Source organism: Salmo salar, chromosome ssa05 (assembly GCF_905237065.1).
Source record: "Salmo salar chromosome ssa05, Ssal_v3.1, whole genome shotgun sequence".
Lineage (NCBI taxonomy): Eukaryota > Metazoa > Chordata > Actinopteri > Salmoniformes > Salmonidae > Salmo > Salmo salar.
Window position 1 is genome coordinate 87,121,957 of NC_059446.1, and position 24,235 is coordinate 87,146,191.

The 24,235-nt window shown below is 46.2% G+C and overlaps 1 protein-coding gene across 2 annotated transcripts in view; it reads left to right on the forward strand.

Annotated features, from left to right (window-relative positions):
- Nucleotides 1-24,235, forward strand: part of LOC100380850 (beta-1-syntrophin) — an 87,681-nt gene that overhangs the window by 60,456 nt on the left and 2,990 nt on the right. For both annotated transcript variants that reach the window (XM_045719286.1, XM_045719287.1), the window contains exons 3-6: nucleotides 3,054-3,261; nucleotides 9,919-10,055; nucleotides 11,316-11,512; nucleotides 23,588-23,802. In XM_045719286.1, the coding sequence (XP_045575242.1) occupies nucleotides 3,054-3,261; nucleotides 9,919-10,055; nucleotides 11,316-11,512; nucleotides 23,588-23,802 (757 nt within the window). The remainder of the gene's footprint in view (nucleotides 1-3,053; nucleotides 3,262-9,918; nucleotides 10,056-11,315; nucleotides 11,513-23,587; nucleotides 23,803-24,235) is intronic.

The following is a 24,235-nucleotide window of genomic DNA, read 5'->3' on the forward strand; positions in this document are numbered from 1 at the left end:
ACATCAGATATAAGTCACTAAACACAGAGGTTCATCTAACACACTATCACAACCTAGCATGTGTTTGTATTGAGTGATATTTACTGGCGTCACTACAATGTTTTGGTCGTCTATTAAGTACTTCATGGTTCAGCACGTAGCTCACAACAACAGGCTAACCTTCAGTTACTTTAGAGTTACTTACTGGAAGATACTGCTACCACACAAACACACATGCTGCTATCTGAGATGTTCCTGATGTCTTGTCTGCAGGCTTGTTGTAGCTGATTGGTAGAGAGGAGCAGAGATCTCGTCACTAGTGGAAATGTAAACAGCTGTTAGGTGAGAGACGTCCACACTACCCAGCCAGGAGAGGAGAGAGTTTCCTGTACGTTTCAGCGTTTTATTTAGCTGTTAAACAGCTGTTAGGTGAGAGACGTCCACACTACCCAGCCAGGAGAGGAGAGAGTTTCCTGTACGTTTCAGCGTTTTATTTAGCTGTTAAACAGCTGTTAGGTGAGAGACGTCCACACTACCCAGCCAGGAGAGGAGAGAGTTTCCTGTACGTTTCAGCGTTTTATTTAGCTGTTAAACAGCTGTTAGGTGAGAGACGTCCACACTACCCAGCCAGGAGAGGAGAGAGTTTCCTGTACGTTTCACCGTTTTATTTAGCTGTTAAACAGCTGTTAGATGAGAGACGTCCACACTACCCAGCCAGGAGAGGAGAGAGTTTCCTGTACGTTTCACCGTTTTATTTAGCTGATAAACAGCTGTTAGGTGAGAGACGTCCACACTACCCAGCCAGGAGAGGAGAGAGTTTCCTCCCTCATCAGACAGATTTACTGCATATCTCTCTCTCTGTCTCTCTCTCTCTCTCTCTCTCTCTCTCTCTCTCTCTCTCTCTCTCTCTCTCTCATTTATTGTAGGACTATAAATAGACTAGGCTTAATATTGACTGATTTAGTATTAACTTAGGACGTCATAGAGAGTAAAACGATGCTAAAGTGTAGTTTTCTCATGCCTATTTTAGCTTGAGATATTTGCCTTTTGCGAGCAGTTTTTTTCCTCTCAAATAAAAAGCAGTTTGTCAGTGGAAAACGAACAGGCAGACAGACCATCATTGACCAGGAAAGGCATTGAAAGATTTGCCACACATTGAGTCCACTTTCTAAATCTGGCCTTGGCTTCTTTAATGGCTCAGCAGTTAGTGTCCCATGTTGGACAGATGACCTGGATGTGGATGGGCCTTGAATGGGGAGAACACACCTGGGTTCAAATACTATTTAAAGTCTTTCAAATATTTCAGTTGTGCTTGATTGAGCTTGTAAGTGCAATGCCCACCCATCTGGCACTCCAGGCAGACTAAAGCAAACGCTGGAAGTTTACAAAAGGATTCCAAATAGTCTTTGAACCCCGCAGGTCTGGGGGAGAGCTTGGGCCTGTTTCCATGAACCTCTCTGTCTGTCTCTGTCTAACTAACGTAAACACTTCAGCTCCCTCCATATGACATCTGGCTTCTGTTCCTCCTCAATCAACTCTCTGGTTTCTATTTTTAACTGTGGCGGGGGACTGGGGAGTGGGGGAGGGTTGGTGAGGGACTGGGGAGTGGGGGGAGGGTTGGTGAGGGACTGGGGAGTGGGGGAGGGTTGGTGAGGGACTGGGGAGTGGGGGAGGGTTGGTGGGGGACTGGGGAGTGGGGGAGGGTTGGTGAGGGACTGGGGAGTGGGGGAGGGTTGGTGGGGGAGTGGGGGGAGGCTTGGTGAGGGACTGGGGAGTGGGGGGAGGGTTGGTGGGGGAGTGGGGGGAGGGTTGGTGGGGGAGTGGGGAGTGGGGGAGGGTTGGTGGGAGACTGGGGAGTGGGGGGAGGGTTGGTGGGGGAGTGGGGGGGAGGGTTGATGGGGGACTGGGGAGTGGGGGGAGGGTTGGTGGGGGAGTGGGAAGTGGGGGGGAGGGTTGGTGGGGGAGTGGGGAGTGGGGGGAGGGTTGGTGGGAGACTGGGGAGTGGGGGGAGGGTTGGTGGGGGAGTGGGGGGAGGGTTGATGGGGGACTGGGGAGTGGGGGGAGGGTTGGTGGGGGAGTGGGAAGTGGGGGGAGGGTTGGTGGGGGACTGGGGAGTGGGGGGAGGGTTGGTGGGGGACTGGGGAGTGGGGGGGGTTGGTGGGGGACTGGGGAGTGGGGGAGGGTTGGTGGGGAGTGGGGGAGTGGGGGTGGGGGGGGAGGGTTGGTGGGGGAGTGGGGGGAGGGTTGGTGGGGAGTGGGGAGTGGGGGGAGGGTTGGTGGGGAAGTGGGGGAGGGTTGGTGGGGGAGTGGGGGGAGGGTTGGTGGGGGAGTGGGGGAGGGTTGGTGGGGGACTGGGGAGTGGGGGGAGGGTTGGTGGGGGACTGGGAAGTGGGGGGAGGGTTGGTGAGGGACTGGGGAGTGGGGGGAGGGTTGGTGGGGGAGTGGGAGGTGGGGGGAGGGTTGGTGGGGGCGAGTAGGAGACAGCACCTGCAGTTGATGTAGTGGTTTGTGACATCATGATAACATGGTCTCCCGCTGTCTCTGATTAATGACAGGTAGATTTATCAACAATGGTCATATTCAAGTCCCAGGTCTGAGGTGAAAACAGTTTCCTTCAACCTTGTTCATTTTATTTATTTTTGTTGTTAGCTGAATGTATTCATAATATACTTAGCTAATGTTTCCAATGCCAAAAGGCTTGAAACTTACTGCACATCCCACAAGAAACAAACCAAACGTTATCAACCCATGATGAGTAAGCATGTGTGGAAATAAATACATACCCCGGTACACAGGGCTAGGTACATCAAAGGAAATGTTTATCTCAGCCAGAAAAGAACAAGAGACACTGTGTGAAACAGTCTTTTAGTGGTGCTGGGATCATTTCCATTCACTTAGGACATCATCAAGCACACAGGGGCCATCTTCCTTTCCCTTCAAAGGGAAGTAGCCTTTGTTGAACTGAAGAAGCCTTTTCTCATGTCCACTGAAAGCTGTGCCATGGGAGCTATTTGCCTGTGACAAAACAAATTCACAGCTTTCTCAATGTCTTCCTGTCTGTTTGTGTTCTCCAGGCAGTTAGAGCTGCACTCTCCGGACGCCAAGCATACTGTGGTGTTACGGTGTAAAGACACAGCCTCGGCCCAGGCCTGGTTCGAGGTCATGCAGTCGGCGACCTCTAACCTCATCAACAAGGTCATCACAGAGGTCAAAGAGCACACAGGAAGAACAGGAATCGCAGGGAGCAGAGAGATCAGACAGCTGGGCTGGCTGGCTGAGAAGGTAGGAGCTACTCTGTACTTTATTGAATGTTGGTGCAGGAAAACACCTCAAATAAACGTGCTTACCTTTAATCAGATGAATAATATGCATTCACAGCCCACCTTCTGATAATAACTCATATGTGATTTTTGTGAGGCAGTTATACGATGGTGAGCCAAGCATTCTAGGAACCTCATACAGTATAGCTGATGCAGTAGTTTCCAACAGAAGAAGCCTGGATGGGGGCTTTGTAGTGTTCCTTCTATACAGTACAGCAGCTATTTATCGCAGGTGACTTTTCCCCCCTCCTCGTCCTCCTCTAAATCCTCTTTCATCACTCTCTTATTAGTCAGGGCCTGCCTGGCAGAGAGAGAGAGCGAGACGGCTAATACTGAGTAGACTACAGCCCTGTACTTTGGGCAGTCAGTCAATCAGTCAGCTAGTCAGTAGGTCAGTCTGCCAAGCCAAGCCAAGCCAAGCCAAGCCAAGCCAAGCCAAGCCAGAGGATGCTTTCCAGGCTTCTTAATGAGTTCCTCTTTTATTACTGCCTGCCTGCCCCATTGTGAGTCACAAATGGCACCCTAGTGCACTATATAGGGAATATGGTTCCATTTGGGATGCAGTTTCTGGAGTCTGTGAATAATTATAAGGGACTAAAGCCTTTCAGCGTGTGTGGAGTGGAGAGGTCTGCCTAGGCTTCGCCTGCCGTCCAAGTTCCTTTGCACATCGTCAATCTGACGCACTCAGGAGGCTGGAGTCTGAGTCTCTACTTAGCTGTGTGATGGTCAACACACTACATGCTGGAGTCTGAGTCTCTACTTTGCTGTGTGATGGTCAACACACTACAGGCTGGAGTCTGAGTCTCTACTTAGCTGTGTGATGGTCAACACACTACAGGCTGGAGTCTGAGTCTCTACTTAGCTGTGTGATGGTCAACACACTACAGGCTGGAGTCAGTCTCTACTTAGCTGTGTGATGGTCAACACACTACAGGCTGGAGTCTGAGTCTCTACTTAGCTGTGTGATGGTCAACAGACTACAGGCTGGAGTCTAGTCTCTACTTAGCTGTGTGATGGTCAACACACTACAGGCTGGAGTCTGAGTCTCTACTTAGCTGTGTGATGGTCAACACACTACAGGCTGGAGTCTGAGTCTCTACTTAGCTGTGTGATGGTCAACACACTACAGGCTGGAGTCTGAGTCTCTACTTAGCTGTGTGATGGTCAACACACTACAGGCTGGAGTCAGTCTCTACTTAGCTGTGTGATGGTCAACAGACTACAGGCTGGAGTCTGAGTCTCTACTTAGCTGTGTGATGGTCAACACACTACAGGCTGGAGTCTGAGTCTCTACTTAGCTGTGTGATGGTCAACACACAACAGGCTGGAGTCTGAGTCTCTACTTAGCTGTGTGATGGTCAACACACTACAGGCTGGAGTCTGAGTCTCTACTTAGCTGTGTGATGGTCAACACACTACAGGCTGGAGTCTGAGGCTCTACTTAGCTGTGTGATGGTCAACACACTATAGGCTGGAGTCTGAGTCTCTACTTATCTGTGTGATGGTCAACACACTACAGGCTGGACTCTGAGTCTCTACTTAGCTGTGTGATGGTCAACACACTACAGGCTGGAGTCTGAGTCTCTACTTAGCTGTGTGATGGTCAACACACTACAGGCTGGAGTCAGTCTCTACTTAGCTGTGTGATGGTCAACACACTACAGGCTGGAGTCTGAGTCTCTACTTAGCTGTGTGATGGTCAACACACTACAGGCTGGAGTCTGAGTCTCTACTTAGCTGTGTGATGGTCAACACACTACAGAGCAGACCCTCTGGAGTTCAGCATGCTAATGTGATCAGATATCAGAGAGGAGAGGAGGGGAAGGGGAGAGGAGGAGAGGAGAGGAGAGGAGGGGTAGAGGAGATGGAGAGGAGATGAAGGGGAGAGGAGGAGAGGACAGGAGAGGGGTAGAGGAGATGGAGAGGAGAGGAGATGGAGAGGACAGTAGAGAAGAGGAAAGGAGAGGAGAGGGAGAGGACAGGAGAGGAGGGGGAGAGGACAGGAGAGGAGGGGGAGAGGACAGTAGAGGAGATGGAGAGGTGGGGGAGGAGAGGAGAGGGAGGGAGGGGATCCTTGTTTTACAGCCTTGTTGAGGTTGCTCTGTGCAACTGTCCTGAGCCTGGCTTTAACCACAGACTTTATATTCACTCTCATACTATAGCCAATTATACAGTGGCAGCATTTTAAAATGAATGATTGTTACACACTAATTATGTGGTTGTGTAGGCTTTAGTTAGATCTACGTTTGTGAGCCTGTATATGGTGTTTTAATATGGTTACTTGGCAACATGTGTTGGTAATGTTATAGGATTGACCTATGGCCACCAGAATCATATGTTCTCATAACTAGCTGAGGACCTCATAGTGAGACGAGGCTTATAGTTATGAGGATTGTGCTGTAGCAAAGCTTTCATAATGAGGATTGTGCTGTAACTTTCATAATGAGGATTGTGCTGTATCTTTCATAATGAGGATTGTGCTGTAACTAAACGTTCATCATAAGGATTGTGCTGTAACTAAGCTTTTATAATGAGGATTGTGCTGTAACTAGGCGTTCATAATGAGGATTGTGTTGTACCTTTCATAAAGAGGATTGTGCTGTAACTTTCATCATTAGGATTGTGCTGTAACTAAGCATTCATAATGAGGACTGTGCTGTAGCAAAGCTTTCATAATGAGGATTGTGCTTTAGCAAAGCTTTCATAATGAGGATTGTGCTGTAGATAAGCTTTCATAATGAGGATTATGCTGTAACTTTCATAATGAGGATTGTGCTATAACTTTCATAATGATGGTTGTGCTGTAACTTTCATAATAAGGATTGTGCTGTAACTTTCATAATGAGGATTGTGCTATAACATTCATAATGAGGATTGTGCTGTAACTTTAATAATTAGGATTGTGCTGTAGATAAGCTTTCATTATGAGGATTGTTCTGTAGTTAAGCTTTCATAATAAGGATTGTGCTGTAACTAAGCTTTTATAATGAGGATTGTGCTGTAACTAGGCGTTCATAATGAGGATTGTGCTGTAACTAAGCTTGTATAATGAGGATTATGCTGTAACTAGGCGTTCATAATGAGGATTGTGCTGTAACTCAGCTTTCACAATGACAATTGTGCTGTAACTAAGCTTTCATAATGAGGATTGTTCTGTACCTTTCGCAATGTGGATCGTGCTATAACTTTCATAATGAGGATTGTGCTGTAGCAAAGCTTGCATAATAAGGATTGTGCTGTAACTAAGCTTTCATAATGAGGATTGTGCTGTAACTTTCATAATGAGGATTGTGCTGTAGCAAAGCTTTCATAATGAGGATTGTGCTGTAGCAAAGCGTTCATAATGAGGATTGTGCTGTAATTTTCATAATGAGGATTGTTCTGTAGCAAAGCTTGCATAATAAGGATTGTGCTGTAACTAAGCTTTCATAATGAGGATTGTGCTGTAACTTTCATAATAAGGATTGTGCTGTAACGTTCATAATGAGGATTGTTATGCTGTATAATGTTATGCAAGCCAGTGTTGTATTGGGTGTCTGGGAGTTGAGAGTTTAGCTACAGGCCAAGATGAATAAACTGTATAAAGTGCCTTCCTGTGAAAAATAACGAAGATATTGTTACTAAGACTTAGTCACAGAGAAATGCTGAAGACATTCAAGGTTGTGTCTTTGTTGTTTGTAGTAGTATGTGCTTATCACTCTTGCTAAATTGTATTTTCTAGTCCATAACATTCCCTCCATTGCACCAGTAACCCCCATGCAAATGACAACAGCAGTCTGTCATGCTGTGTGGTGTGTTTTCTCCAGACAGAGAGTATTCTAGGGAGGGGAGGGGAGTCAGAGAGGAGAGGAGAGGAGGGGGAGAGGAAGGGAAGGGGGAGAGGAGGCAGGGGGAGAGGAGGCAGAGAGGAGAGGAGGCAGAGAGGAGAGGAGAGGAGGCGGAGATGAGAGGCAGAGAGGAGGGGAAGGGGAGAGGAGGGGAAGAGGACAGGAGAGGAGGGGGAGAGGACAGGAGAGGAGGGGGAGAGGACAGTAGAGGAGATGGAGAGGTGGGGGAGGAGAGGAGAGGGAGGGAGGGGATCCTTGTTTTACAGCCTTGTTGAGGTTGCTCTGTGCAACTGTCCTGAGCCTGGCTTTAACCACAGACTTTATATTCACTCTCATACTATAGCCAATTATACAGTGGCAGCATTTTAAAATGAATGATTGTTACACACTAATTATGTGGTTGTGTAGGCTTTAGTTAGATCTACGTTTGTGAGCCTGTATATGGTGTTTTAATATGGTTACTTGGCAACATGTGTTGGTAATGTTATAGGATTGACCTATGGCCACCAGAATCATATGTTCTCATAACTAGCTGAGGACCTCATAGTGAGACGAGGCTTATAGTTATGAGGATTGTGCTGTACCAAAGCTTTCATAATGAGGATTGTGCTGTAACTTTCATAATGAGGTTTGTGCTGTATCTTTCATAATGAGGATTGTGCTGTAACTAAACGTTCATCATAAGGATTGTGCTGTAACTAAGCTTTCATAATGAGGATTGTGCTGTAACTTTCATAATGAGGATTGTGCTGTAACGTTCATAATGAGGATTGTTATGCTGTATAATGTTATGCAAGTCGGTGTTGTATTGGGTGTCTGGGAGTTGAGAGTTTAGCTACAGGCCAAGATGAATAAACTGTATAAAGTGCCTTCCTGTGAAAAATAACTAAGATATTGTTACTAAGACTTAGTCACAGAGAAATGCTGAAGACATTCAAGGTTGTGTCTTTGTTGTTTGTAGTAGTATGTGCTTATCACTCTTGCTAAATTGTATTTTCTAGTCCATAACATTCCCTCCATTGCACCAGTAACCCCCATGCAAATGACAACAGCAGCCTGTCATGCTGTGTGGTGTGTTTTCTCCAGACAGAGAGTATTCTAACACAGTGTGGTGTGTTTTCTCCTAGACAGAGAGTATTCTAACACAGTGTGGTGTGTTTTCTCCTAGACAGAGAGTATTCTAACACAGTGTGGTGTGTTTTCTCCTAGACAGAGAGTATTCTAACACAGTGTGGTGTGTTTTCTCCAGACAGAGAGTATTCTAACACAGTGTGGTGTGTTTTCTCCTAGACAGAGAATATTCTAACACAGTGTGGTGTGTTTTCTCCTAGACAGAGAATATTCTAACATGGTGTGGTGTGTTTTCTCCTAGACAGAGAGTATTCTAACACAGTGTGGTGTGTTTTCTTCCAGACAGAGAGTATTCTAACACAGTGTGGTGTGTTTTCTCCTAGACAGAGAGTATTCTAACACAGTGTGGTGTGTTTTCTTCCAGACAGAGAGTATTCTAACACGGTGTGGTGTGTTTTCTCCAGACAGAGAGTATTCTAACACGGTGTGGTGTGTTTTCTCCAGACAGAGAGTATTCTAACACAGTGTGGTGTGTTTTCTCCTAGACAGAGAGTATTCTAACGCAGTGTGGTGTGTTTTCTCCTAGACAGAGAATATTCTAACACAGTGTGGTGTGTTTTCTCCTAGACAGAGAGTATTCTAACACAGTGTGGTGTGTTTTCTCCTAGACAGAGAGTATTCTAACACAGTGTGGTGTGTTTTCTCCAGACAGAGAGTATTCTAACACAGTGTGGTGTGTTTTCTCCTAGACAGAGAGTATTCTAACACAGTGTGGTGTGTTTTCTCCAGACAGAGAGTATTCTAACACAGTGTGGTGTGTTTTCTCCTAGACAGAGAGTATTCTAACACAGTGTGGTGTGTTTTCTCCAGACAGAGAGTATTCTAACACAGTGTGGTGTGTTTTCTCCTAGACAGAGAATATTCTAACACAGTGTGGTGTGTTTTCTCCTAGACAGAGAATATTCTAACACGGTGTGGTGTGTTTTCTTCCAGACAGAGAGTATTCTAACACAGTGTGGTGTGTTTTCTCCTAGACAGAGAGTATTCTAACACAGTGTGGTGTGTTTTCTCCAGACAGAGAATATTCTAACACAGTGTGGTGTGTTTTCTCCCAGACAGAGAGTATTCTAACACGGTGTGGTGTGTTTTCTCCTAGACAGAGAATATTCTAACACAGTGTGGTGTGTTTTCTCCAGACAGAGAGTATTCTAACACGGTGTGGTGTGTTTTCTCCAGACAGAGAATATTCTAACACAGTGTGGTGTGTTTTCTCCTAGACAGAGAATATTCTAACACAGTGTGGTGTGTTTTCTCCAGACAGAGAGTATTCTAACACGGTGTGGTGTGTTTTCTCCAGACAGAGAATATTCTAACACAGTGTGGTGTGTTTTCTCCTAGACAGAGAGTATTCTAACACAGTGTGGTGTGTTTTCTCCAGACAGAGAATATTCTAACACAGTGTGGTGTGTTTTCTCCTAGACAGAGAATATTCTAACACAGTGTGGTGTGTTTTCTCCAGACAGAGAGTATTCTAACACGGTGTGGTGTGTTTTCTCCAGACAGAGAATATTCTAACACAGTGTGGTGTGTTTTCTCCTAGACAGAGAGTATTCTAACACAGTGTGGTGTGTTTTCTCCAGACAGAGAATATTCTAACACAGTGTGGTGTGTTTTCTCCCAGACAGAGAGTATTCTAACACGGTGTGGTGTGTTTTCTCCAGACAGAGAATGAGAAGCAGCAGTGGAAGCCAGTGCTGGTGATGGTGACAGAGAAAGACCTGCTCCTCTATCACAGCCTTCCACGCATGAAGGCATCCTGGCACAGCCCTGCACACACATACCCACTGTTAGCTACACGGTACGCTACACACACCCTCTCTCTACTAGCCACAAGAAAAATAGCTGCTGCTATCCACACAGTAAGCAAAAGACACCGTCTTCCTGCTAGTCAAATAGCAAAACACATTTATCTTATCTTAGCCACATGGTTAGTAGCATCCACCCTGAACAACCCAACCATGACCACATGGTAATCCTCCGCCACTCCAAACACACCTACCCTTTATTGGCCAAGCAATAATCAGAACACACATACCCTCTATTGGCCAAGCAATAATCAGAACACACCTACACTCTATTGGCCAAGCAATAATCAGAACACACCTACACTCTATTGGCCAAGCAATAATCAGAACACACCTACACTCTATTGGCCAAGCAATAATCAGAACACACCTACACTCTATTGGCCAAGCAATAATCAGAACACACCTACACTCTATTGGCCAAGCAATAATCAGAACACACATACCCTCTATTGGCCAAGCAATAATCATAACACACATACCCTCTATTGGCCAAGCAATAATCATAACACACATACCCTCTATTGGCCAAGCAATAATCAGAAGATATCTACCCTCTATTGGCCAAGCAATAATCAGAAGACATCTACCCTCTATTGGCCAAGCATTGATCAGAAGATATCTACCCTCTATTGGCCAAGCATTGATCAGAAGATATCTACCCTCTATTGGCCAAGCAATAATCAGAAGACATCTACCCTCTATTGGCCAAGCAATAATCAGAAGACATCTACCCTCTATTGGCCAAGCATTGATCAGAAGATATCTACCCTCTATTGGCCAAGCAATAATCAGAACACACCTACCGTCTATTGGCCAAGCAATAATCAGAAGATATCTACCCTCTATTGGCCAAGCATTGATCAGAAGATATCTACCCTCTATTGGCCAAGCAATAATCATTACACACCTACACTCTATTGGCCAAGCGTTAATCAGAAGATATCTACCCTCTATTGGCCAAGCAATAATCATTACACACCTACACTCTATTGGCCAAGCATTAATCAGAAGATATCTACCCTCTATTGGCCTCATGGTGCAGAACACATGTGAAAGATGAGGTGGCACTGGAGGACACATCCACAACATGTTTCCATTACTGAACACAGCCAAGAACTGTGTTACTTTTTATCATGTTATCAATCATTCCACCTTTATGTCCTTGATGTGAAGAGGGTTAAATGGTTACAGCACTGACTAGCTAGTCTCTCTCAACAGCAGAATATAACAGAATGTGTGTCTGTCTGTAGGCTGGTGCACTCTGGCCCAGACCGAGGCTCTCCCCAGCCGGGCGTGGAGCTGTCCTTCGCCACACGTACAGGAACCAGACTGGGTATCGAGGCCCACCTGTTCAGAGCTGAAACCTGTCAGGACCTTTCACTGTGGACCAGGCACATCGTTACGGGCTGTCACTCCTCTGCCCAGATGATCAAAGAAGTCACCACCAGTGAGTACCACTACACCGACCCTGCTATAAGACTGTGTGAGCCCGCTGAGCTAAAGCCTTGATTAACCAAGTCACCACCAGTGAGTACCACTACACCGACCCTGCTATAAGACTGTGTGAGCCCGCTGAGCTAAAGCCTTGATTAACCAAGTCACTACCAGTGAGTACCACTACACCGACCCTGCTATAAGACTGTGTGAGCCCGCTGAGCTAAAGCCTTGATTAACCAAGTCACTACCAGTCAGTACCACTACACCGACCCTGCTATAAGACTGTGTGAGCCCGCTGAGCTAAAGCCTTGATTAACCAAGTCACTACCAGTCAGTACCACTACACCGACCCTGCTATAAGACTGTGTGAGCCCGCTGAGCTAAAGCCTTGATTAACCAAGTCACTAGCTTCCCTGTGGCTCAGTTGGTAGAGCATGGTGTTTGCAACGCCAGTATGGTGTGTGCAACGCCAGGGTTGTGGGTTTGATTCCCACGGTGGGCCAGCACAAAAAAAGAAAAACCAATGCATGAAATGTATGCATTCACTACTGTAAGTCGCTCTGGATAAGAGCGTCTGCTAAAAAATGTAAATGATAAATGAAATGAAATGACTACCAGTCAGTACCACTACACCGACCCTGCTATAAGACTGTGTGAGCCTGCTGAGCTAAAGCCTTGATTAACCAAATCACTACCAGTGAGTACCACTACACCGACCCTGCTATAAGACTGTGTGAGCCTGCTGAGCTAAAGCCTTGATTAACCAAGTCACTACCAGTGAGCCTAGGTAGACATTAGCTTGGGGAGTAACTCAAATCAAGGTTACTTATCATGTTAGTGTGATTGTAACATAGACGGGTATGTCAGTCTCAGTACAGTACTCATAGCTGCAGTATTTGGTAAGGGGGGGTTACTGCTGGTCAGTCACATGGAAGACATTGAGAAAGGAGTCCATGTTTTTCAAAAGGAATGGAATGTCACTGTGAGATCCTGTGTCTGTGTCTCTCTGTGTGTGTGTGTGTGTGTGTGTGTGTGTGTGTTTTATTTTAAAAAATTACCTTTATTTAACCAGGCAAGACAGTTAAGAACACATTCTTATTTTCAATGACAGTCTAGGAACAGTGGGTTAACTGCCTTGTTCAGGGGCAGAACGACAGATTTTTACCTTGTCAGCTCAGGGATTCGATCTTGCAACCTTTCGGTTACTAGTCCAACGCTCTAACCACTAGGTTACCTGCCGCCTGTGTGTGTGTGTGAGTGTGGTCTGTGTGTGTGTGGTCTCTGTGTGTGTGTGTGGCCTCTGTGTGTGTGTGGCCTCTGTGTGTGTGGTCTCTGTGTGTGTGTGTGGTCTATGTGTGTGGTCTGTGTGTGTGGTCTGTCTGTGTGTGGTCTCTGTGTGTGTGGTCTCTGTGTGTGTGTGTGTGGTCTATGTGTGTGGTCTGTGTGTGTGTGGTCTGTATGTGTGTGGTCTGTCTGTGTGTGGTCTGTCTGTGTGTGTGTGTGTGTGGTCTGTGTGTGGTCTGTGTGTGGTCTGTGTGTGTGTGTGTGTGTGTGTGTGTGTGTGTGTGTGTGTGTGTGTGTGTGTGTGTGTGTGTGTGTGTGTGTGTGTGTGTGTGTGTGTGTGTGTGATAATAAACAAAAGTGAAATAAACAATGGAATGCACAGTAAACACTACACTCACAAACGTTTCAGAGGAATAGAGACATTTCATTTGTCATATTATGTCTATATACAAGGTTGTAACGATGTGCAAATAGTTAAAGTACAAAAGGGAAAATAAATAAACAGAAATATGAGTTATATTCTCTCTCTCTCAATATGGCTCACATTACTTTTACTGGCGTCACTACAATGTTTTGGTCGTCTATTAAGTAGTTCATGGTTCAGCACGTAGCTCACAACAACAGGCTAACCTTCAGTTACTTTAGAGTTACTTACTGGAAGATACTGCTACCACACAAACACACATGCTGCTATCTGAGATGTTCCTGATGTCTTGTCTGCAGGCTTGTTGTAGCTGATTGGTAGAGAGGAGCAGAGATCTCGTCACTAGTGGAAATGTAAACAGCTGTTAGGTGAAAGACGTCCACACTACCCAGCCAGGAGAGGAGAGAGTTTCCTGTACGTTTCAGCGTTTTATTTAGCTGTTAAACAGCTGTTAGGTGAGAGACGTCCACACTACCCAGCCAGGAGAGGAGAGAGTTTCCTGTACGTTTCACCGTTTTATTTAGCTGTTAAACAGCTGTTAGGTGAGAGACGTCCACACTACCCAGCCAGGAGAGGAGAGAGTTTCCTGTACGTTTCAGCGTTTTATTTAGCTGTTAAACAGCTGTTAGGTGAGAGACGTCCACACTACCCAGCCAGGAGAGGAGAGAGTTTCCTGTACGTTTCAGCGTTTTATTTAGCTGTTAAACAGCTGTTAGGTGAGAGACGTCCACACTACCCAGCCAGGAGAGGAGAGAGTTTCCTGTACGTTTCAGCGTTTTATTTAGCTGTTAAACAGCTGTTAGGTGAGAGACGTCCACACTACCCAGCCAGGAGAGGAGAGAGTTTCCTGTACGTTTCAGCGTTTTATTTAGCTGTTAAACAGCTGTTAGGTGAGAGACGTCCACACTACCCAGCCAGGAGAGGAGAGAGTTTCCTGTACGTTTCAGCGTTTTATTTAGCTGTTAAACAGCTTCATGATTTATCAGGAGGATCTCTCTCTCCTCCCCTCTGTCATAAGCTACAGTGGAGATCAGACACATGTTAGGAATGGGAGAGACAAAGGGAGGAGGGATTTTCCTCACTGACTTAGTTCAGTTGATCAGAGTCTATTACAACATGTCAAAACAAAGCTGTGTCCCAAATAACACCCTATTACCTATACAGTATAGTGCACTACATCTGACCAGAACCCTATGGGAAATAGGGTGCTGTTTGGGACGCAACCAGTGTTTATCAACTGTGTGTCTGAGGGAACTATGTCATACATGTTGTTACTGATCCAGTGTCTGAGGGAACTATGTCATACATGTTGTTACTGATCCAGTGTCTGAGGGAACTATGTCATACATGTTGTTACTGATCCAGTGTCTGAGGGAACTATGTCATACATGTTGTTACTGATCCAGTGTCTGAGGGAACTATGTCATACATGTTGTTACTGATCCAGTGTCTGAGGGAACTATGTCATACATGTTGTTACTGATCCAGTGTCTGAGGGAACTATGTCATACATGTTGTTACTGATCCATTGTCTGAGGGAACTATGTCATACATGTTGTTACTGATCCAGTGACTGAGGGAACTATGTCATACATGTTGTTACTGATCCAGTGTCTGAGGGAACTATGTCATACATGTTGTTACTGATCCAGTGTCTGAGGGAACTATGTCATACATGTTGTTACTGATCCAGTGTCTGAGGGAACTATGTCATACATGTTGTTACTGATCCAGTGTCTGAGGGAACTATGTCATACATGTTGTTATTGATCCAGTGACTCAGGGAACCATGTAAAATATGTTGTTTTCACTAAGAGCTCTTTAGGAATGGATCATATATCACTTCACTTATTGTGACATGGCATCAGCTGTCAGACATAAGCTTTACTATCTTTGCTAGGTCCACGTGAACATTGTTGTCATAGGAGGGTATACAGTAGGAACCTAACACCAGCTGCATTAAGTACTGCAGTGCATCTCCTCCTCATGGACTGCACCAGATTTGCCAGTTCTTGCTGTGAGATGTTACCCCACTCTTCCACCAAGGCACCTGCAAGTTCCCAGACATTTCTGGGGGGAATGGCCCTAGCCCTCACCCTCCGATCCAACAGGTCCCAGACGTGCTCAATGGGATTGAGATCCGGGCTCTTCGCTGGCCATGGTAGAACACTGACATTCCTGTCTTGCAGGAAATCACGCACAGAACGAGCAGTATGGCTGGTGGCATTGTCATGCTGGAGGGTCATGTCAGGATGAGCCTGCAGGAGGGCACCACATGAGGGAGGAGGATGTCTTCCCCGTAACGCACAGCATTGAGATTGCCTGCAATGACAACAAGCTCAGTCCGATGATGCTGTGACACACTGCCCCAGACCATGACGTACCCTCCACCTCCAAATCGATCTCGCTCCAGAGTACAGGCCTCGGTGTAACGCTCATTCCTTCGACGATAAACGCGAATCCGACCATCACCCCTGGTGAGACAAAACCGCGACTCGTCAGTGAAGAGCACTTTTTGCCAGTCCTGTCTGGTCCAGCGACGGTGGGTTTGTGCCCAGAGCCATAGGCTGCCTTACAACAGGCCTACAAGCCCTCAGTCCAGCCTCTCTCAGCCTATTGCGGACCATCTGAGCACTGATGGAGGGATTGTGCGTTCCTGGTGTAACTCGGGCAGTTGTTGTTGCCGTCCTGTACCTGTCCCGCAGGTGTGATGTTCGGATGTATCAATCCTGTGCAGGTGTTGTTACACATGGTCTGCCACGGTGAGGACGATCAGCTGTCCGTCCTGTCTCCCTGTAGCGCTGTCTTAGGCGTCTCACATTACGCACATTGCAATTTATTGCCCTGGCCACATCTGCAGTCCTCATGCCTCCTTGCAGCATGCCTAAGGCACGTTCACGCAGATGAGCAGGGACCCTGGGCGTCTTTCTTTTGGTGTTTTTCAGAGTCAGTAGAAAGGCCTCTTTAGTGTCCTAAGTTTTCATAACTCTGACCTTAATTGCCTACCGTCTGTAAGCTGTTAGTGTCTTAACGACCGTTCCACAGGTGCATGTTCATTAATTTGTTTATGGTTCATTGAACAAGCATGGGAAACAGTGTTTATACCCTTTACAATGAAGATCTGTAAAGTTATTTGGATTTTTACAAATTATCTTTTAAAACAGGGTCCTGAAAAAGGGACGTTTCTTTTTTGCTGAGTTTATATAGATGGCGCCGACAGTGATGGTCGCCTCGCTCGAGTTCTTAGGAAACTATGCAGTATTTTGTTTTTTATGTATTATTTCTTACATTGTTACCCCAGGAAATCTTAAGTCTTATTACATACAGCCGGGAAGAACTATTAGATATAAGAGCAACGTCAACTTTCCAACATTACGACCAGGAATACGACTTTCCCGAAGCGGATCCTCTGTTTGGACCACCACCCAGGACAATGGATCTAATTCCAGTAGTCGACCCAAAACTACGGCGCCGCAGAAGGGGCAGATGAAGCGGCCACCTGGTCAGGCTCCATAGATGTGCACATCACCCACCGCTCCCGAGTACACTACTAGCCAATGTCCAGTCTCTTGACAACAAGGTAGAGGAAATTCGAGCAACGGTCGCCTTCCAGAGAGACATCAGAGATTGTAACATTCTCTGTTTCACAGAAACATGGCTCTCTCGGGATATGTTTTCGGAATCAGTTCAGCCACCGGGCTTCTCCATGCATCGCACCGACAGAGATAAACACCTCTCTGGGAAGAGGAAGGGCGGGGCTTTATGATTAACGACTTATGGTGTAATCATAACAACATACAGGAACTCAAGTCCTTCTGCTCACCTGACAAAGAATTCCTTACAATCAAATTTTACCTACCAAGAGAATTCCCATCAGTTATAGTCACAGCTGTGTACATTCCCCATTAAGAAGACACCAACATGGCCATCAAGGAACTTCACTGGACTGTATGCAAACTGGAAACCATACACCCTGAGGCTGCATTTATTGTAGCTGGAGATTTTAACATAGCAAATTTGAGAACAGGGCTACCTAAATTCTACCAGCATATTGATTACGCTACGTGCATGGGCAATACCCTCGACCACTGCTACTCAAACTTCCGTGATGCATACAAAGCCCTCCCCTGCCCTCCCTTCGGCAAATCCGAACACGACACCATCTTGCTCCTACCGTCTTATAGGCAGAAACTCAAACAGCCTCAGAGAACAACATCGACCTATACGCCGATTCTGTGATTGTGTTTATAAAGAAGTGCATTGGAGATGTTGTACCCACTGTGACTATTAAAACCTACCTTAACCAGAAACCTTGAATGGATGGCGGCATTCGTGCAAAACTGAAAGCGCGATCCACCGCATTTAACCATGGAAAGAGGTCTGGGAATATGACTGAATATAAACAATGTAGTTATTCCCTCTGCAAGGCAATCAAACAAGCGAAATGACAGTACAGGGACAAGGTGGAGTCGCAATTCAACGGCTCAGACACAAGACATATGTGGCAGGGTCTACAGGAAATCACGGACTACAAAAAGAAAACCAGCCACGTCATGTACACCGACGTCACACTTCCAGACAAACTAAACACCTTCTTTTCTATGAGGATAATACAGTGCCACCGTCGCGGTCCGCTAACAAGGACTGCGCCCCCCCCCTCCTTCTCCGTGGCTAACGTGAGTAAAACATTTAAACGTGTTAACCCTCGCAAGGCTGCTGGCCTAGACGGCAGCCCTAGCCGCGTCCTCAGAGCATGCGCAGACCAGCTGGCTGGTGTGTTTACGGACATATTCCATCGCTCCCTATCCCAGTCTGTTGTCCCCACATGCTTCAAGATGGCTACCATTGTTCCTGTACCCAAGAAGGAAAAGATAACTGAACCAAATGACTACCGCCCGTAGCACTCACTTCTGTCATCATGAAGTGCTTTGAGAGACTAGTCAAGGATCATATCACCTCCACCTTACCGGCCACCCTAGACCCACTTCAGTTTGCATACCGCCCCAACAGGTCCACAAACGACGCAATCGCCATCCCACTGCACACTGCCCTATCCCATCTGGACAAGAGGAATACCTATGTAAGAATGCTGTTCATTGACTACAGCTCAGCATTCAACACCATAGTACCCTCCAAGCTCATCATCAAGCTAGAGGCCCAGGGTCTCAACCCCGCCGTGTTAAATTGGATCCTGGACTTTCTGACGGGCCGCCCCCAAGTGGTGAAGGTAGGAAACAACATCTCCACTTCCCTGACCCTCAACATTGGGGCCTCACAAGGGTGCGTGCTCAGCCCCCTCCTGTACTCCCTGTTCACCCACGACTGCATGGCCATGCACGCCTCCAACTCAATCATCAAGTTTGCAGACGACACAACATTAGTGGGCTTGATTACCAACAACGACGAGACAGCCTACAGGGAGGAGGTGAGGGCACTCAGAGTGTGGTGTCAGGAAAAAAAACTCTCACTCAACGTCAACAAAACAAAGGAGATGATCGTGGACTTCAGGAAACAGCAGAGGGAGCACCCCCCTATCCACATCGACGAGACCGCAGTGGAGAAGGTGGAAAGTTTTAAGTTCCTCGGCGTACACATCACAGACAAACTGAAATGGTCCACCCACACAGACAGCGTGGTGAAGAAGGCGCAACAGCCCCTCTTCAACCTCAGGAGGCTGAAGATATTTGGCTTATCACCCAAAACACTGACAAACTTTTACAGATGCACAATCGAGAGCATCCTGTTGGGCTGTATCACCGCCTGGTACGGCAACTGCACTGCCCTCAACCGCAGGGCTCTCCAGAGGGTGGTGCGGTCTGCTCAACGCATCACCGGGAGCAAACTACCTGCCCTCCATGACACCTACAGCACCCAATGTCACAGGAAGGCCAAAAAGATCATCAAGGACATCAACCACCCGAGCCACTGCCTGTTCACCCCGCTATCATCCAGAAGGTGAGGTTAGTACAGGTGTATCATAGCTGGGACCGAGAAACTGAAAAACAGCTTCTTTCTCAAGGCCATCAGACTGCTAAACTGCAATCACTAACTCAGAGAGGCTGCTGCCTACATTGAGACCCAATCACTGGCCACTTTAATAAATGGATTACTAGTCACTTTACGCAATGCCACTTTAAATAATGTTTACATATCTTACATTACTCATATCACATGTATATACTGTATGGCATTGGTATTCTATACCATCTACTGCATCATGCCTATGCCGCTCAGCCATCGCTCATCCATATATTTACATGTACATATTCTCATTCACCCCTTTAGATTTGTGTCTGGACATGTCTGGACAGGTTATAGAATAGGAAACTAATACAATATGTCTGGACAGGGTATAGAATAGGAAACTCAGTGTCTGTGAATCTGTGAAAGAGGCATGCTATAGTCCTCTATGGTCCTCTATGGACCTCTATGGTCCTCTATGGACCTCTATGGACCTCTATGGACCTCTGGAGCGTGTGATTGACTGTTTTTGTCTCTTTGTAGACTGTGGCTAAATTTGGCTAAATCTTTTAATCTTTTATTTACAGTGAAAACGTTGTTAATATTAGTATTACAATATTTAGTCCTAAGAATAGCTGAACTCTACGTCGGGGTCTGGGCCTAGCGCCATATTGTGGCGTTTTAGAGGAAAAAGGCCTATTTTGGCTGAGGAGCTACATTTCCATTGAGTCCAGTGATGATTATTACGGAGATTGCGTCCCAAACGGCACCCTATTCCCGAACGCAGTGCACTATATATGGTGTCATTTAGGACGCATCTTGAGGGATTTGGCTTTTCGCGTTTGAGGCCAACTTCACCGTTATTGAACTGGCTCAAAATAAAGCGATGGTCAGAATCAGATATTGTTCAGGGGCTGTTTTATTATTTATAATGTATTAACAATTTATTATGTATTATTTATTATCTAGTCTCTTATTTATTGTAAAGGGCATGTATTTATCCACTGGCATATTCCTGTTGTGATCAGTGGTCTGTAATACAGAGGTATTGTTGATACACTACCTATAGGGGTTTATGATGTCATCACAGTTGTGTTTGCTTAATATTATAACTTAAGCACCTAAAGCACACAAGGAGAAGGGCTCTCTATCAAGGAGTGACGCCTATACTGAATATCATACTGTTTGTCACAAGTGGGAAAGAAATCTAACATAGACATGGGCTTGGGGATAAACTACTCCCAGACCCTACAGGGTTAGAGCTTGGGGATAAACTACTCCCAGACCCTACAGGGTTAGAGCTTGGGGATAAACTACTCCCAGACCCTACAGGGTTAGAGCTTGGGGATAAACTACTCCCAGACCCTACAGGGTTAGAGCTTGGGGATAAACTACTCCCAGACCCTACAGGGTTAGAGCTTGGGGATAAACTACTCCCAGACCCTACAGGGTTAGAGCTTGGGGATAAACTACTCCCAGACCCTACAGGGTTAGAGCTTGGGGATAAACTACTCCCAGACCCTACAGGGTTAGAGCTTGGGGATAAACTACTCCTAGACCCTACAGGGTTAGAGCTTGGGGATAAACTACTCCCAGACCCTACAGGGTTAGAGCTTGGGGATAAACTACTCCCAGACCCTACAGGGTTAGAGCTTGGGGATAAACTACTCCTAGACCCTACAGGGTTAGAGCTTGGGGATAAACTACTCCCAGACCCTACAGGGTTAGAGCTTGGGGATAAACTACTCCCAGACCCTACAGGGTTAGAGCTTGGGGATAAACTACTCCCAGACCCTACAGGGTTAGTGCTTGGGGATAAACTACTCCCAGACCCTACAGGGTTAGAGCTTGGGGATAAACTACTCCCAGACCCTACAGGGTTAGAGCTTGGGGATAAACTACTCCTAGACCCTACAGGGTTAGAGCTTGGGGATAAACTACTCCTAGACCCTACAGGGTTAGAGCTTGGGGATAAACTACTCCCAGACCCTACAGGGTTAGAGCTTGGGGATAAACTACTCCCAGACCCTACAGGGTTAGAGCTTGGGGATAAACTACTCCCAGACCCTACAGGGTTATTGTTTGGGGATAAACTACTCCTAGACCCTACAGGGTTATTGTTTGGGGATAAACTACTCCTAGACCCTACAGGGTTAGAGCTTGGGGATAAACTACTCCTAGACCCTACAGGGTTAGGGCTTGGGGATAAACTACTCCCAGACCCTACAGGGTTAGAGCTTGGGGATAAACTACTCCTAGACCCTACAGGGTTAGAGCTTGGGGATAAACTACTCCCAGACCCTACAGGGTTAGAGCTTGGGGATAAACTACTCCTAGACCCTACAGGGTTAGAAAGCACTCAAAAGTTCCTCTGTCCGTAAATTACCTTTTAAGGATTCTGGTAGTTATAGTAACCAAACTGGATCCACCTTGCTTTCCTTGGGGAGGTTTCTGTGTTTTGCCACTCTGAATGGAGGTTCTTTGTGTCTGACTGAAAGCATCTTTGTGTGTGTGTTTCCCTGTTGGTGGGAAAGTGGTGGGAGTCACACAGGTCAAGCATTTCAGGTAGGGAGTAGTATTTCCTTATTGTGGAACAAAAAACACTAACACTTGAGAGAGTCGGGTACATGTTAGTTTGACCTATGACCTTTCTATACAACTTCTTCCCACAGGTCATTCTAAGTCAGTATTAAGATAATGTTGTTGTGACAGCAATATGAGGACGATATGATACGGACGATGCCTTTAACACAACAATACCTTTCGGACTACCCTCTAAAGAAGATAAGTCCTTTGTGAAACTGTCTTGCCAAGCAACAGTGTGTGTTTATCAGTAAAGTGTTCCATCTTAGCTTGAGTCTTTACAAAAGGCTCTTACCTCTTGACAGAGAGCCACACAAGCCTTAGAGTAATTTGCAGAGGTTTACTGGAACACATGTAAAGTAGTTTGAGAAGTAGCTTGTTGACACTGATACAATAGAGCTGGTACATCCTGTTCTCAGCACAGGAGATCATGTCTGACGAGCATGGAGCAATGGCGAGGCCTAGGATTGACAGCATGGGAATCCATATATCTGACACACAGATCAGTGTATTGTATATGGGACAGACAAGGAATCAGCCTTTCAAAGAGTACAACATTATATATTAAAAAAGATCTATAGGCAAGGCAGGGTCATGAATGGTAGTTTTTTCTCAAGAGCTGGAGATGAATTTAAAAGGGATTGATTAGAAAAACAACAAATGTGAAATACAGCCGTTGTCTGTTTTTACAAGCCAAATCACGTATCTGGATTTAAAATGGCTGGCATCTGCTCCAGAACTAATTTCCCACCCACTAGCACCAAGCAGCAGTAGTCCTAATATACAGCCAGGACAGGGCCTTGTTTTCATCCTTCTGTTGTCCTGTTACAGGCTGGATGTGCAAGGTTCAGGAATGACCTAGCAGTACATAGCTTGTTGTGGTCTAGTAGCAACACTCCCAGCACAAGCACATACTGTAATATTGCAAGCCCGGAGACAGGGGTTGGAATCCTGCGTCCTCCCTTCATACTGTTCCTACCTGTTCTCTAGCTCCCCCTTTGATTTGGGATGTGTATACAGTTTAAAAAATACTGAAAGGTTAGTGGAACTTTATTCACCCAGCAGTATGTTGTCTTGTTCCAGGCTGCATGTTCAAGGGCCAGGCTGTTACCCATTATATTGTTCTGTTCCAGGCTGTATGTTCAAGGGCCAGGCTGTTACCCATTCTATTGTCCTGTTCCAGGCTGTATGTTCAAGGGCCAGGCTGTTACCCATTCTATTGTCTTGTTCCAGGCTGTATGTTCAAGGGCCAGGCTGTTACCCATTCTATTGTCCTGTTCCAGGCTGTATGTTCAAGGGCCAGGCTGTTACCCATTCTATTGTCCTGTTCCAGGCTGTATGTTCCATGGCCAGGCTGTTACCCATTCTATTGTCCTGTTCCAGGCTGTATGTTCAAGGGCCAGGCTGTTACCCATTCTATTGTCCTGTTCCAGGCTGTATGTTCAAGGGCCAGGCTGTTACCCATTATATTGTTCTGTTCCAGGCTGTATGTTCAAGGGCCAGGCTGTTACCCATTCTATTGTCCTGTTCCAGGCTGTATGTTCAAGGGCCAGGCTGTTACCCATTCTATTGTCCTGTTCCAGGCTGTATGTTCAAGGGCCAGGCTGTCACCCATTCTATTGTCCTGTTCCAGGCTGTATGTTCAAGGGCCAGGCTGTTACCCATTCTATTGTCCTGTTCCAGGCTGTATGTTCAAGGGCCAGGCTGTTACCCATTCTATTGTCCTGTTCCAGGCTGTATGTTCAAGGGCCAGGCTGTTACCCATTCTATTGTCCTGTTCCAGGCTGTATGTTCAAGGGCCAGGCTGTTACCCATTCTATTGTCCTGTCCCAGGCTGTGTATACAAGGGCCAGGAGTGCAGGCTGGTGATCCACTACGAGCAGGGCTTCTCTGTCCTGGCTGAGCAGAAGGGGGAGGACCAGGTGGACCAGGGGAACCAGAACCAGGCCAAACCTCTCCTTTGCTACCCCTTCGAACGCCTCAAGATGTCCTCCGACGACGGGGTCCGGATGCTCTTCCTGGATTTCAGTGGAAAAGAGGGTGAAATTGTAAGTGTTTTTTTAAACAAGAAGCAAGGCATCCTCCTCTTGATATTCCACACTACAGTAGCTCCACCATGTGACCTTTCCCCTACATTAACCTGGTTATCATTCACACTATCAGGACCATTGTTTCTACAAGGACCACTCTTAACAACCGTCTCTGTTAGTTGATGACTATACATGAGACCGTATTTCATAGAGGATAAAAAAACCCAGTTGACTCATATTTCATTTCAGTTTCTGTTCTGCTCTACCTAGCCACGGTTAAATGAACACAAACAAGTAAAGATGGAACAGTTTCCACAGAATCCCCTATACGTTAAACAGGAAATGAGTCATACATGGGCATACTGAAACACTGTCCTGCAAGTCCCTCTGCTGTTAATGAAAATAACTATGTTTAGATGTGTTCTGCTCTCAGAACACTACAACTGTAATA